Source organism: Rhinatrema bivittatum, chromosome 2 (genome assembly GCF_901001135.1).
Source record: "Rhinatrema bivittatum chromosome 2, aRhiBiv1.1, whole genome shotgun sequence".
In the NCBI taxonomy this organism is placed as follows: domain Eukaryota; kingdom Metazoa; phylum Chordata; class Amphibia; order Gymnophiona; family Rhinatrematidae; genus Rhinatrema; species Rhinatrema bivittatum.
This window is the reverse complement of record NC_042616.1, coordinates 267101617-267117276: the sequence shown is the minus strand read 5'-3', so window position 1 is coordinate 267117276 and position 15660 is coordinate 267101617. Positions and strand designations below refer to the sequence as shown.

The window sequence follows — 15660 nt, the reverse complement described above, 5'->3', positions numbered from 1 at the left end:
TACGTCCCCCACTATACGAACCTCAACCAGGAACTTCAGGACTGTCCAGACCAGTTATATCATCGGTGCCACCGAGGCCTTCTCCTTCCAAGCATACACCATATGACTCCTGGGAGGATAGAAACACTGATTCCTCATCAGAAAATTCTATGTCTGAGCCATCTCCTCCTGAAGGAAGAAAGAAGTCACCTCCAGAGGACTTATCCTTCACCACTTTTATAAAAGATATGGCAGACACTATTCCTTTTAAATTAGTGTCTGAAGAGGATACGAGACAGCAAACCTTAGAGGTTCTTCAATTTTTAGATCCCCCCCTAAGGAAGTCCTAGCTATCCGTATTCATAAGGTCCTGGCAGACTTACAACATAGATTGTGGGAACATCCATGTTCAGTTCCACCAGTAAATAGGAGGATGGACACGACATATCTAGTTCAGCACATCCCTGGCTATCAAAGAGCACAACTACCACACTAATCAGTAGTGGTCGAGTCAGCTCAGAAAAAATCTAAGAGAGTACGACCTCATTCGTCTACCCCGCCAGAGAAAGAACACAGATTCATGGACATGCTAGGAAGGAAAGTCTTCCAAGGAGCAATGTTTAATTCCAGGATAGCGTCTTACCAACTTTACATGATTCAATACCAGAGAAATCTCTGGAAACAAATGCAACAACTTGCTGATTCCCTACCTCAGCAGTATCAGGATTCAGCTAATGCAATTATCCATAAAGGATTAGAAGCAGGAAAACATGAGGTTTGTGCTGCATATGACAGTTTTGAAACTTCCTCAAGAGTGGCAGCTACTGGGATCAGTGCACACCATTGGGCCTGGCTTAAAGCCTCTGACCTTAGGCCTGAGGTACAAGACAAGTTGGTAGATTTACCCTGTGTGAGTGACAACCTTTTTGGATCAAAAGTTCAGGACGCAGTAGCCCAACTTAAAGAACATACAGAGACACTGCGTCAATTATCTGCTGTCCCACAAGACTCTTCCACAGTGTCACGCCGTCAGCCATGAAAAGATACAAGGAAGCCGTACTACAGACCGCGGAGGTACTATCCACCAGCACCTCGAGGCAAATCTTCCCGACCACATCAAAGATCCCAGCCCAGACAACCTAGAACCGCTAGGCCTCAACCGCCACTGCAAACAGGCCCAGCTGCAGGTTTTTGAAACAAAGCCAGAGAACAGCAGCCAACTCAACAACCCCAACCCAACTATACCAGTAGGAGGTTGAGTCTCCTTCTATTACAACCATTGGTTAAGGATAACAACAGATCCATGGGTACTCTCCATTATATCATGGGGTTACCAACTCAATTTCCTATCAGTTCCAAAAGACTCTCCACCAAAGTCTCTTTGGATAAACAAAGACCATATCACTCTTCTGCAAGCAGAAATATCCACCCTTCTGAGAACCAGGGCCGTGGAACCAGTTCCCCGGCCTCAGCAGGGCAGAGGATTCTACTCCCGTTATTTCCTCATTCCAAAGAAAACAGTAGGCCTATGCCCCATACTTGACCTTCGAAATCTCAACAAATTTCTACGGAAAGAGAAATTCAGAATGGTCTCCTTAGGCACCATGCTTCCCCTTCTTCAAGCAGGAGACTGGCTCTGTTTTCAGGGTCTACAAGATGCTTACGCTCACATTCCAATATTCCCTCCTCATCGCAAGTTCCTGCGTTTCCTGGTGGGTCATCAGCATTTCCAATATCGGGTTCTACCATTCGGACTAGCCTCAGCACCCAGAGTTTTTACGAAATGCCTAGCAGTAGTAGCAGCACACTTGCACAAGGAAAGTGTACACTTTTTCCCTATCTGGACGACTGGCTCATCAGAAGTCAATCTCAACTAGGTGCTCTTGCCTCTCTCAGACTCACAATCAATCTGCTCCACTCGGGTTTTTTCATCTATTACCAAAAATCCCACCTCATCCCATCTCACCTACTACAATTCATCGGAACAGACTTAGCATGGTGTTTATCAAGAGCCTTTCTACCCAAGGACCGGGTGGAAACAATTTCCTCATTAGCAAACTCGCTACGTTTGCAGAAACAGGCTACAGCTCATCAGTTTCTAATTCTGCTAGGCCACATGGCCTCCATAGTTCATGTTACTCCTATGGCCAGATTAGCCATGAGAATAACCCAATGTACATTACGATCACAGTGGATACAAGCCATCCAACCACTGTCGTCCTCCAGTTCAAATAACCCACCAGCTACATTCATCTCTCCTATGGTGGGTAAACAAGGACAACTTGCGAAAGGGCCTACCCTTTCAACAACCAATTCCACAGATAACTTTAACTACAGATGCATCCACCTTAGGTTGGGGAGCTCACATAGACAATCAACAAACCCAAGGTACTTGGACGACACTCGAAGCAACATTTCAAATCAATTTCCTGGAACTTCGAGCTATACGTTATGCTCTGCATGCGTTCAAGGACTGCCTTTGCACACAAAACTGTACTTGTGCAAACGGACAACATTGCTGCCATGTGGTACTTGAACAAACAAGGAGGTACGGGCTCGTATCTCCTTTGTCAAGAAGCCGCACAGATTTGGGACTGGGCCCTGACCCACTCCATCTTTGTCCGGGCCACTTATCTGGCGGGCATACACAACGTAGTTGCAGATCGCCTCAGTCGCCAGTTCCAACCTCACGAATGGTCTCTAGATCCATTAGTAGTGAACAAGTTATTCCAACGTTGGGATCAACCAACAATAGACCTCTTTGCATCCGAGCTGAATCACAAAGTGGACAAATTCTGCTCTCTACACAAACAGAAACACCAGTCAGCCAAGGACGCCTTTGCTCGCCCTTGGAACTCAGGTCTTCTATACGCGTATCCTCCGATACCGCTAATAACCAAGACTCTAGTGAAGCTACAACAGGACAAGGGGTCAATGATAATCATAGCCCCCTATTGGCCTCAACAAATGTGGTTTCCCATACTTCTCGACCACTCGATCAAAGAACCAATTCACCTGGGAATACATCCCACTCTCATAATTCAGGATCAGGGTAGGTTGCGCCATCCCAACCTTCAATCCCCATCTCTGACAACCTGGATGCTGAAAGCTTAATCTTGCAACCACTTAATCTTTCAACTAATGTCTCCCAAGTGCTTGTAGCTTCCTGTAAGTCTTCCACACAAAAAAAACTATATTTCAAATTGGAAAAGATTTACCATATTGTGCTCACAAATAGGTATAGACCCTTTTTCATGCCCCACAACCTCTTTATTAGACTATCTATGGCATCTCTCAGACTCTGGTCTCCAGACCTCGTCAGTAAGAGTACACTTAAGTGCATTCTCAGCTTACCATCATACAATAGGAGACGCACCAGTATCCCTGCAACCTCTTGTTAGTAGATTTATGAGAGGTTTGCTTCACCTAAAACCCCCAGTACAGCCACCAGTCACAGAATGGGACCTTAATGTGGTATTAACAAGACTCATGGGTTCTCCTTTTGAACCCATGGATTCCTGCAATGTTAAATTTCTCACTTGGAAGACTATCTTCTTAATAGCCATTACATCGGCTAGAATGGTTAGTGAGTTACAAGCACTTGTCACATACTCACCCTATACAAAATTCCTGCATGACCGAGTGGTACTCTGTACACATCCAAAATTCCTTCCCAAGGTAGTTGCGGAATTCCGTTTGAATCAGTGCATAGTTTTGCCCACGTTCTTCCCAAGGCCTCACTCTCACCAAGGTGAGAGAGCTTTGCACACCTTGGACTGTAAATGTGCACTTGCATATTACCTAGACCACACTGCAGTCCATAGGCAATCCACTCAACTCTTAGTTTCTTTTGATCCAAACAAACCAGGTAAAGCAGTGGGCAAACAAACTCTCTCCAACTGGCTAGCAGATTGTATACAGTTCTGCTATGAAAAAGCAGGCCTTCCTCTCCAAGGGCGAGTAAAGGCGCATTCAGTAAGAGCAATGTCAACCTCAATTGCACACTATCGTTCAGTGCCAATAGCTGACATATGTAAAGCTGCAACATTGAGTTCTCTTCACACCTTTGCAGCTCATTACTGTTTGGACAAAGAAGAACGACAAGATTCAGCCTATGGACAATCTGTCTTAAAGAACTTGTTTCCAGTATAATCCCAACTCCTTCTGCATCCAGCCTGCTGAGATTTTAGGCTGCCTCAGTTTTTTCCAACAGTTCTTCACTGTTGGTCCATTACAAATGACTCAGCCTATAGCTTGCTAATCACCCATATGTGAGGACTAGCATCCTGCTTGTCCTGGGATAAAGCAAAATTGCTTACCTTGCAATAGATGTTATCCCAGGACAGCAGGATGTAGTCCTCACGAAACCCACCCACCACCCCGCGGAGTTGGGTCCAATACGTTTTATTATTTTATTTTTGCTAACGCTTATTGCTACACACGAGACTGAAGGGAGACCCCTGTGGCTCGAGGGATCATGGCATGCTGGGCATGCTCTGTGCCAGTCAAACGTTTCTAGAAACTTTGACAGAAAGGTTTCCGTGATATGGTTCGTCAGTGACGTCACCCATATGTGAGGACTACATCCTGCTGTCCTGGGAAACACCTATTACAAGGTAAGCAATTTTGCTTTATAGCACCAGAATAGCTAGTATCCTCAGTCTTGTCTGTGTCTATGCCTGACAGGCAAGCCTTCTCTAATTCTACGCACTGTGGCATCATCACCTGCAACAGACTTAGAATTCAAAGTTCTAGGAAACTGATATGGTTGCCCTATTGTCACCTTTTCATTGCTCTTCAGTGTTACAGTATAGTCCAAATGAAGCTTCAGAAATTTATTAAAATACCTGAGAAGCCTAGAACAATGGGTGAGCAATTTTATTTTTCTGCTTTGAAGCTAACACTTCCCTTTTAAAAAACCATTCCTCATCTGAGGAATAGTGCCCACTTAAGCTGACAGCCCCATTAACACTAGTTAAAACATGAAGTCATTGCATACACTAGGGGTGGCAACAACGACAAACTTTAAAAAGGACCTTATATTTTATACAAAGTGTTGAGGTAGTAATATTATAGCTCTGATAAACTCAAGCAAGCATATTTCATCTTTCCATGTAACATGGTATGCATCGATGACCACTTTCCCCATCCTGCAACAAACAAATCTGAATAGTTTCTTTAATGGAGTGGCCAGAGAGTTGGATTAGGAAAGAACTCTGTATGTACTGTGCTTAGATTTCAGTAAGGATTTTGACATGATTCTGCATAGATGACTTACAAATAAACCATGTGCCCTTGGTATATGCCCTAAAGTCTTACTGACTGGGTTAGAAATTGGTTGAGTGGGAGGTGGCAAAAGGTAGTGATAAATGGAGTTTCCTGTGGCACACCATTAGTAATGCCCCTCTCTTCAGCGTGATTAGTCCTTGAACCAGTTCTTTTCAATATTTTTGTAAGAAATATTGCAGAAAGATTATTGGGAAACGTTTGTCTTTTTTCTGACAATACTAAAATCTGCAATAGTTTAGTCCCCCAGGAAGGTGTGGTAAATCTTAGGAGGGTTCTAACAAAGCTTGAAAATGGTCTAGAGTCTGGCAACTAAGCTTTAAAGCTAAAAAAAATACTTCAAAAGCCCAAAGTGAGCAGTACAATAAGAACATGCCATACTGGGTCAGACCAAGGGTCCATCAAGCCCAGCATCCTGTTTCCAACAGTGGCCAATCCAGGCCATAAGTACCTAGCAAGTACCCAAAAACTAAGTCTATCCCATGCTACTGATAGAAAATAGCCACTGCTATTATTAGTAAGTCCACTTGATTAATAGGAGGTAATAGACTTCTCCTCCAAGAACTTATCCAAGCCTTTTTTAAACCCAGCTACACTAACTGCACTAACCCACATCCCCTGGCAACAAATTCCAGAGTTTAATTGTGCGTTGAGTGAAAAAGAACTTTTTCCGATTAGTTTTAAATGTGCTACATACTAACTTCATAGAGTGCCCCCTAGCCCTTCTATTATCCAAAAGAATAAATAACCGATCCACATTTACCCATACTAGACCTCTCATGATTTTAAAGACCTCTATCATATCCCCCCTCAGCCATCTCTTCTCCAAGCTGAAAAGTCCTAATCTCTTTAGTCTTTCCTCATAGGGGAGTTGTTCCATCCCTTTTATCATTTTGGTCGCCCTTCTCTGTACCTTCTCCATCGCAACTATTATCTTTTTTGAGATGTGGCAACCAGAATTGTACACAGTATTCAAGGTGCGGACTCACCATGGAGCGATACAGAGGCATTATGACATTTTCTAATTTATTAACCATTCCCTTCCTAATAATTCCTAACATTCTGTTTGCTTTTTTGACTGCCGCAGGGGGTGAAATTTTTCTATGCTGGGTGTGATTGTATCAGATGATCTCGGGGTGGCCAGAAAGGTGGATAAAGTGAAAACAAAAGCCAGAAAGATGTGTGGATGCCTAGGGAGAGGTATGGTCAGCAGAAAAAGAGGTGATATTGTGTCTGTATAAGTTCCTATTGAGATCTCATTTGGAACTGTTTACAATTCTGAAGGTCACACCTTCAATAGGATATAAACTGGATTGAGTCAGACCAGAGTGTGGCTACTAAATTATTCAGTAGTCTTCATTCTAAAGCTTATGAGGACAAACTTAAAGATATAAACATGTATACCCTAGAACAGGGGTGGGCAACTTTTTTGTGCTGGGGCCACAAGTTATTGTCTGCAGCATAGATTGGCAAGGGCGGTGCCCTTGGACCTCCTCGATACAGCAATCAAATCCCCAGCACTTGCTGTAGGCATTTCAGCATCCAGCAGGTTTAAGCACTATCATTTTTTGCACCCAAAGAGCCCCTTCAGATCATGGATCCCACACTCTACCAAAATTAGCAAAACCTTCAACTCAAGAGGTATAAGGCTAGCAGACTACCTCACCTTGGTCACAAATGCAGAACACAGACAGACTCTCACCAAATAAGAATAAAAAGGCTATAAAGTATAAATAGAAAGGTGCAGACAAAAAATTGAACTGGAAATCACTAAAAGCCATACTCATGCAGTGCAATAATGCAAAAACAAATATCACCATTCCTCATAAAACAAAATAAAAAAAAAATCATAAGTGAGTAAACCATACAAATAAAAAGAATATTTCAAAACAGATAACAAATAGAACATCATGTAATAATTAAGAAGAATAAGGATAAAAATAAACTTTTTAAACATTTCTCAAAAATCAATCAAACATTTCAAAACAGCAGACATATCAGACATCCAATAATTAAAACTGATAAGGTTAAAAAAAACCTCCCCTCTCCATACCTGGAAACTTTTCATTTCCAGTCTCCCTGATATTGTACTGAATTAGTAGGGTGAAAGAGAGGAGGGAACACACAAATTTCCTTCTTTCTCTCTCAAATACATACACATTCATTCACATACACACATATACTCATGTAATCCAAATACACCCTTCTACTTTCTCTTCTTATCACTCCCCTCTTCTACTTTCTCCCTCCCCCTTCCCTCACTCACCTCTTGCCCTTGCCTCTGTCAATCCCCCCTCTGTCACTGAATCCCTTTCCTTCCTTCTTCTGTCATTCACTCCTTTACTCCCACTACCCCTCACTACAACGCAACCCTTCCCTCTGTGTCACTCACCCCTTCTTACCATTCACTTACTTCCTACCCCTCAATCACTTATCCCCTTCCCTCTGTCAATCTTTCCCTCCATCATTCTAACTCAATCCTCTTCCTTGTCAGTCACTCCCTCTCATTCACTCCCTTCCCTTCATCACTCACCCCTTCTTTCTTCTCAGTCACTCATCCCCTCATTCACTTCCATTCCCTCTCCCACTCACCCTCTCCCTCCCACTCACTTCTCTTACACCTCTGTCACTCACCGCCCTCTTCTCACTCTCACCACCCCTCTTTCATTCCCTTAGTCATACCTCTTACCTTTGTTTGCTATGGCCATATGACTTGCCCCTCCTCCTCAGGACATTTGTCATTTTCTACTTGCTGGGTGGATGCTGGAAGCCTGCCAGCAGGTCATCACTGCTTGGGCCTCTCCTCACTGTTGGGAGTGAGAACCTGCCAGCGTATCATTACGGGACCGCCATGTGGGGCCTCCTTCTCGCTGGCAGAGGTAGAAACCCCATCAGCGTGCCATTACATATCATCATCACCTCTCATTGCTGGCAGGGGATAGAAAACCTGCCAGTATGCCATTACACAGCACAGTCGCACAGGGCCTCGTAGTTGGCAGGAGGTTAGGAACCATGCCAGTACATCATTAAATGGTGCAGTCATGCGTTGGGAGCATATCCTCTTCAGGCCATTGTGCCAATGTTTGGACTTACCTTCCTGATGTCATTCAAGGCTGTCGTCACCATGCTTTTCACCGCATCAAGAGTGACAGTTTGGCACTTGGGCAGGCAGGTTTAAGCATCGGCAGGCCACATGTTGCAGCAGTTGTAAAAGCTAAGTGGGACAGAAGAAAGGCATTAATGGGCCAGATTTGGCTCACAGGCCATAGTTCACTCACCTCTGTCCTAGAGGAAGGGCGGGATAGGGGAGATATAATAGAGATCGGCACGCACACATGGACGCCCGATTTTATAACATGCGCGTGCAGGCGCACACGTTATAAAATCGGGGATCGGCGCACACAAGGGGGTGCACAATTGTGCAACGTGCATGCCCTGACGCCAACAGCCTTCCCCAATTCCCTCCCAGGCCGCTTTGAATCGGAGTGGCCTGGGAGGGAACTTCCCAACTCCCTAGCCCTCACCTAGGACCCCCCCCCCCCCCCGACCTTTATCTTACCTGTTGCGCCTGCCTCTGGGCAGGCGCAGGTTGCACACACTGGCAGCCTGCTGGTACGCGTGCTAAGAGCCTCTGACCCCGCCCCTTTTTCGAAGCCCCGGTACATACGCCCGTCCTGGGGCTTTATGCACGTGGCCGGGCCTTTCTAAAATAGGCCTGGTGCGCATAGGGCTTTTAAAATCTGGCCCATATTTTTTTTACAGAAAATGTGATGTATGCATGGAATAGTCTTCCCATGGAGATGGTAGAGATAAGGACAGTATCTGAATTCAATAAAGCATGGGATAAGCACAGTGAATCTCTGAGGGAGTGGTAGGGATTGTAGAGATTATTAGTTGGTATGGATGGGTAGATAGGCCATATGGTCTTTTTCTGTCATCAATGTTTGTTTGTCATTGATTGTTCTGATCCGCTTTAAATATATTTCATAGTTGCATAATTTTGCAAAAAAAACATTTAGCCATCTTGTTCATGCTTGTTGAATGTCCTAGACACTCGTTTTGCTCATGCATTGATATTTTTGAGCATCAAAAATATATTTTATGCTTTTTTGTTTTCAACACAGAAAAGCTTCACTGGCCTAAAGTCGAACTTTCCAAGAAGTCAGTCCTGAGCCCAGAATATGAACTGACCCTGGAGACTGATGGGAATGATGGGAATATTCGTCTGACTTCTGGAGTCTTAAAAGACACTTTCACAACAGGAACCAATAGCTACAATGTTCTACTACAAAGCAGAGAGATGAAAAAACTCCACCACCAAAGGCGCCCATTATCCGCCCTCCACAAAAGGCATAGGAAAGCTGGAAAGTCTTCTAGCTCTACATGGACTAATGAACATCTTAAGATCAAAGCCTCACTGCCTTTGCTGACCACCGGATGGTGCCAGAGCACCATTCAGCTGCCTGACTTTGCATCCAGTGATCTGAAGTTCACACACAGCTTCACTATTGCAGAAAACAATGGATTGTCACCAAAGCCAGTCCTGTTGCCAAAAGACCAGGAGAAAGAAAGCGAGAGCTCTGGTCGGAAAAACTGCATACTGACTGCCATCAAGCCTTCCAACATAGAAAAAGAGAAGATAAGATTCTTCAAGTCAGAGTTTACATACAATCCCCAGTTTGAATATGCAAACCCGGCACTGCCAGACATGCTGGCAAAGCACAGCAATGCCTCCGACAGATTTCTTCAGCAGGTATAGTGATGACTAATACCATAACTAGTGTGTAGTACTTTGGTGTCTTTTAGAGGTTGTGTGATTTCCATGCAAGATCAGAGTGGCTGATACAAAACAAATAGTCTTATGTGGCATTGTCCTGTTTACTCCATGTTGGTCTGGAGATTTTGGTTTAGTTTTTCCATGGAGCATGTATTCCAGTGATTATGAAGATCATTTTCTGTACCTTTTTACTAAGACAATTTTTTTCTTCGATAAAACAATTTAACAAGGAGCTCTCAGGAGCCACTCTAGTACATTATTGATTGCACTAACCCAAACCTTGGAAATCAAGCTAAACTGGTAGTCTCTGATACAATTTCTTTCCACTTTAGTCATTCTGCAAAGCTTTGGTGCACCTGGAAAATGCATTCTGTCAGTGAAATGCATATGAAGGTGCTTTTTTCCTTCCCCTCCCCCCCTTTAAGGAGTTTTTTTTATATACCACAAAAAACTCCTTAAAAAGGGGGGGGGGGGGGGGAGGAAAAAAAGCACCTGTATTCACTTATAGTATTTGATACCACAATTGTTTAAAATGAAAAATTCATATTTATTGAAAATTTTTTTTATAAAAATGATTTGTTTGTATACAATACAAAATCCTCATACAAAAATTTAATATGTGGAATATACAATTCCTAAACCTAAAAACCCCTATTCATCTCTCAACTCTGTTTTCTAGCTTTCACTATAATCACCCTCTATACTTAAACAAAGCCCACATCTACACCCTTTATGTAAACACAATGTATCACCCTATATATTTGAGCACAATACAACAATTCATGTATAACACATTTCCATCTATGAATATATAAATGTAAAATTTACACTTCATGAGTTGTTAATCTTTAGTATTAAAATGCAGTATTGAAAAGAAGAGCTGTTATGCCTGACCATAACTTATCTTCTCACAGGACAAGCAGGATGGTAGTCCTCACATATGGGTGACGTCAGTGGATGGAGCCCCGCTACAGAAAACTTTTCTGTCAAAGTTTCTATAAAGCTTTGACTGACGCTGGCACACTGAGTGCACTGAGCATGCTCAGCCTGCAATTATCCCTGTGACCATAGGTGTCTCCCCTCAGTCTTCTTTTTTCCGCTCTGCATAGCGGTTAGGAGCTCTGTGAGAAATTCCCACAACTTTTCCTTATGGAAACACTTAAACTTTTACTTCAAAAACGCTTTTTCCCTTTGTGGGTCTCCCCTCACGTACATTTAATCGACGCTTGGTGAGTACTATGCCCTGTTTTTCGGTCGGTTCCTGTCACCTCACTACGGTTTCCCCGGCCTACCAACCGAATTGCGGCCTTCCCTCTCCCTATGTTTTCACAGTTAGCCCCACATAGCCTGCGAGTGTCCTCCTGTGACCCTCTGCCTGGTTATTAGCTCTAGTGGGATAGGGACTTCCACGGTTACCGTTGCCGCCAGGGCCCCCTGACGAATTCATACCTCGGTACCTTCGTGCAGTCGATGCCCCCATCGCTACCGTCTGTACCCCCTTCCAGGCCATCCTGCCTTTTTCGACACCATCGACACCCCTCCCCCGGTGGTCCGTCGATGCCATCGATCCCTGCATTGATTTTTTTCAGTGCCATCAATGTTTTCATCCATGGCGCTGATTTTTCCATCTGTGTCATCGATGCCCAGGCGGATGCCATCGATGCACACCTCGGTGTCGGTGCCATTGATGCCTGGATCGATGCCATCGATTCCCAGGTCAGTTCCATCGATGCCCGGGTCGGTTCCATCTATTCCCATGTTGTTGCCATCAATGCCCATGTCGATGCCATCGATGCCTGTGGCCATGCCTTCGATGTCGTCGACGCCCATTTCGTTTCCATCAGTGTCCTCCTCATTCCTATCAATGCGACCGTTGATTCTGTCGGTCCGGTATCATTTTCCCGATGCCATCGATACCTATACTAATGCCGTCGGTGCCTCTGTCATTGTTATCGTTGCTCTGCCCGGGCCATCGACGCTTTTTTTCATATATATTTTTAACGATACCCTCGAGGCCGCTCCATGCCGCCATCGATACCGTCAATACTGACATAGCACCTACACGCAATGCCCTCTCCTAAACACAGTGCTCCATGCTTGGGGTTTTTTACTAAAGCCCCGTGTCAGCCTACGACACTACATAGTGCCAGGAGCAATGCAGGCATGCTGACAGTCCATCATCATTCGCCATCCAGGACAGCGAGGGCATCCACCTCTGCGCTGGGGAAAGACCGGGCCGAGCACCGAGGCACTCATTGTCACCGGCACGGTGACCGTCCGCCACAGACGCCATCCAGCACATCGGTGCTATCCTATTCGGTGCTGAAGAATGCCCGGGCCGAGCAACATTGCTACTGCCACTGCCACTGTTCCACACAACGCTGGCAGTCCTCCGTGCTCCAGAATGACCGGACCGAGTTCCGTGGAATTCTGCACTGGCGTCATGATACATCGAGCTGCTGCAAAGAGGGCTGGGCTCATGAGTCATAATGGCTCCCCTGTACCCGAGCCAGGTTCATGAGTCATAATGGCTCCCCTGTACCCGAGTCGATTCCCCCCGGCACCGGTACGGGGTTCTGACCCTTCACAAATTACTGTGGTAGCGCCAGACACGCCCAGCTTGTCTCCTCTGTACCTGCGCTACCATATAGAATTGAGTCAGACATGTACATCCTTCAGGCTGTCCCTCGATGACTCCTGAAATCCATGGAGCCATGAATCTTCGCCAGCTCATCCTTCTGCGATCCACGACGGATGGTAAGTACTCTAATCCCGCTTCAGCGACAATCCCATTGAGACCTGATCTCTAAATCAGGCCATATGGTTCGAAAGGTTCTAGGTCGTCTGGCCTTCTAAGAACCGTATTAGTGTCACATATCGCTATTGCCAGCTATGTCAGACACAATGCCAAGAGAACCTCTCTACCAATCATTTGGGATTACATCAGACATCCTCCCGTTGTTAGCAACCGGACTCTGTACTGATTAATACTCTGGTTTCTGGTTCCTAATTAAGGACTGAAATTCCAGATGCATTCGCTGATCTGCTAAACACGAGATTCAGCAAAACATCGTCTCCATTGCAAGTCCACCTCGAGACCTGGCAACAGGTCTCGACGTTTTCTTGTACAGCACACAGAAATGCGGGTACCACTTTTTCCACTCATGCTCCCTTGGGAGATTACATGATATCCTGATTACGTCAGCCCCGCCAGTTGGACACCTCCTAGTCTCTCAACTTGCTGGATATCAGAGCGGCCACCCTACTTTGTACCAAGGTTCAGGGTACAGTCCCCTGGACGCTGCAAAGCGCAGGGGGGGGGGGGGCCGAGTTTTAATTTCACTATTCTTTCTTTCAACAGAAAGTAGTTACTCTCTGCCCATCCTGGACCTCAGAAATATCAACTTTCTTCAGAAGGTGCAGATAAAATTGTATCTCTCGTCACCATGCTTCCATACCGCAGTAAGTAGGTTGCCTCTCGCCTCTATTTTTTCTGTGTGCTTCATGGTGAGTCAACAATATTACAGTCCCAAGCTCTGCCGGTTGCACCAGCTTCGGTAACTTGGGTATTTCATTAAATCACTAGCAGTGACTGCTGTTTCTCTACGGAGTAAAACATCGTTCACGCTTTTCCTTGCATGGACAGCTGCATAACAACAGTCAACCCAAGCAAGGAGCTCTACCTTCTTCATGACTCACTATAAATCTATTACCTGGGATTGCTGTTCACTACCATAAACACCATGTAGCACGCTTCTGGACATCACAGTCACAACAAACTTCCTGTCCAACCACCGCACAGACATTCTGAAAAAATTCCTATATGTCTCTGCATGCATACAACATAACCTCAGCCCCTCAATTCTTTCATTGCTGGGCCACGTAGTTTTTCACCATGCACTTTACTCATAGGTCCAGATTTGCTATGAGTAAGATTCAGTGAAATTCAATTATCAGTGGACCTAAGCTGTTTAACCGCTATCGTCCCTGATCCATAATGCAGATCTAGAGCCAAAACCCAGACTGGTCCTGCTCATACTCGCATTTACTCAGGGTTGCAGAGTTCGAACTAACATCTTCTCAACCCAATATGCGTCTATTCTGCTCCATGCAGAGTTTCACATTAACTTCCTGGAGCTTTAAGCCATGAGTTATGCCTTTATGCCTTACAATACTGCCTATGCAGCAAACCTTTGTGCATACAGACAGACAGCATTGTGACATTGTGGTATTTCAAACACACAAGCACGCACAACCTCTTAGCTGCTCTGCAGCTCTTTCTTTGCCCTTGCTCACTCCATGCATCCCCGGGCCACTTATCTAACAGACTTACTGAACGCACTAGCAGACCTTCTCCACATAAGTTTCCATCCTCTCAGATGGTCTCGGACTACATGTGTAAAGAGGAATATCTTCTAGCGCTGAAGTCAACCGAACTTACCCTCTGCGTCTGAATCGAACCATACGGTGGACAGATTCTACTCCCTACACATGTCTCCAATGCGTTCCCATGGACGCCTTTGCTGCAACAAAGGCCTCTTATATGTTTCTCTTTCGATGCCTCTCATAGCCAGCACTCTTCTAATGCTGAACCGGGACGGAGTTCACTGTTCCTCAGACCCATGTCCTGGCCGAGACCAGTATGCTTTCCCATACTTCTCAATCTATCACACCAGTAACCAATTCGCCTTTTCACAGGTCAGTCTCATATCATGGACTTGCTAATGTTCTCAGGTACTGGTAGCATCTCAAAAACCTTCTACACAAAAATCTTACCATTCAAAATGGCATGATTTACCACGTGTCGTAGAAAGAAAAAAAAAGAGGTTTTACCCCCTTTATTTTTATACTACTCTTTTCTCTTACTCCCTCGGATTCTGCTCCCCAGACATCCTCCACATGGGTACACCTCGAGTCCAATTGGCGTACCACTTGGGAGTGGGGATACCTGATTACCGGTTCAACCCCTTCCGAGTCAGCTTACCATGGGTTATCCACTGATTAAGCCGCCTCTATTTTTACTGGTTACGGAATGGGGCCTATATTTAGTGCTTACAAGACTCATATGTTCTCCTTTCGAGCCTTTCCATTCCTCTCACTTAACAGTCTGGCATGGGAAATTCTTTCCCTCATAGTCATCACTTCTGCCAACAGGGTCAGTGAGTTCCACACCTTGTTACATACTCACCGGACCCTCCGTTCCTCCATGACCGAGTGGTTTTACATACTCAACCACATATCGTTCTTAAGGTAGAGGCAGCATCTCACATTACTCAGAATATACTCTGCCCATTTTTTCCCAACCCCTTTCTCTCACCAGGGCGAGAGGGTTTTCCACTCCTTGGACTGTAAAAGTGCACTTGCATTCTATCCAGACCGCACTACACTCCATAGGACTTACACCTAACTCTTTCCTCCTGTGGAAAAAGCCAAGCTGCGAGTTCCTGTGGGCAAACAGACCTTTTCCTCCTAATTGACAGTCTGTATCTCTTTTTCTACTAACAAGCAGGCATTTCACTACAACACCATGTGTAACCACACTCTGTTAGGGCCGAACCAGCCTCAACAACTCACCTTCGGCCAGTGCCGCTTGTACATATTTGTAAAGCTGCAACCTG

General features: G+C 45.0%; 1 protein-coding gene across 1 annotated transcript in view; it reads left to right on the top strand.

Moving 5' to 3' along the window:
* The window catches only part of KIAA0895 (KIAA0895 ortholog), a 155479-nt gene that overhangs the window by 29377 nt on the left and 110442 nt on the right, over positions 1–15660 (top strand). The window contains exon 2 of the mRNA XM_029589490.1: positions 9390–10018. Coding sequence (XP_029445350.1) covers positions 9390–10018 — 629 coding nt within the window. The remainder of the gene's footprint in view (positions 1–9389; positions 10019–15660) is intronic.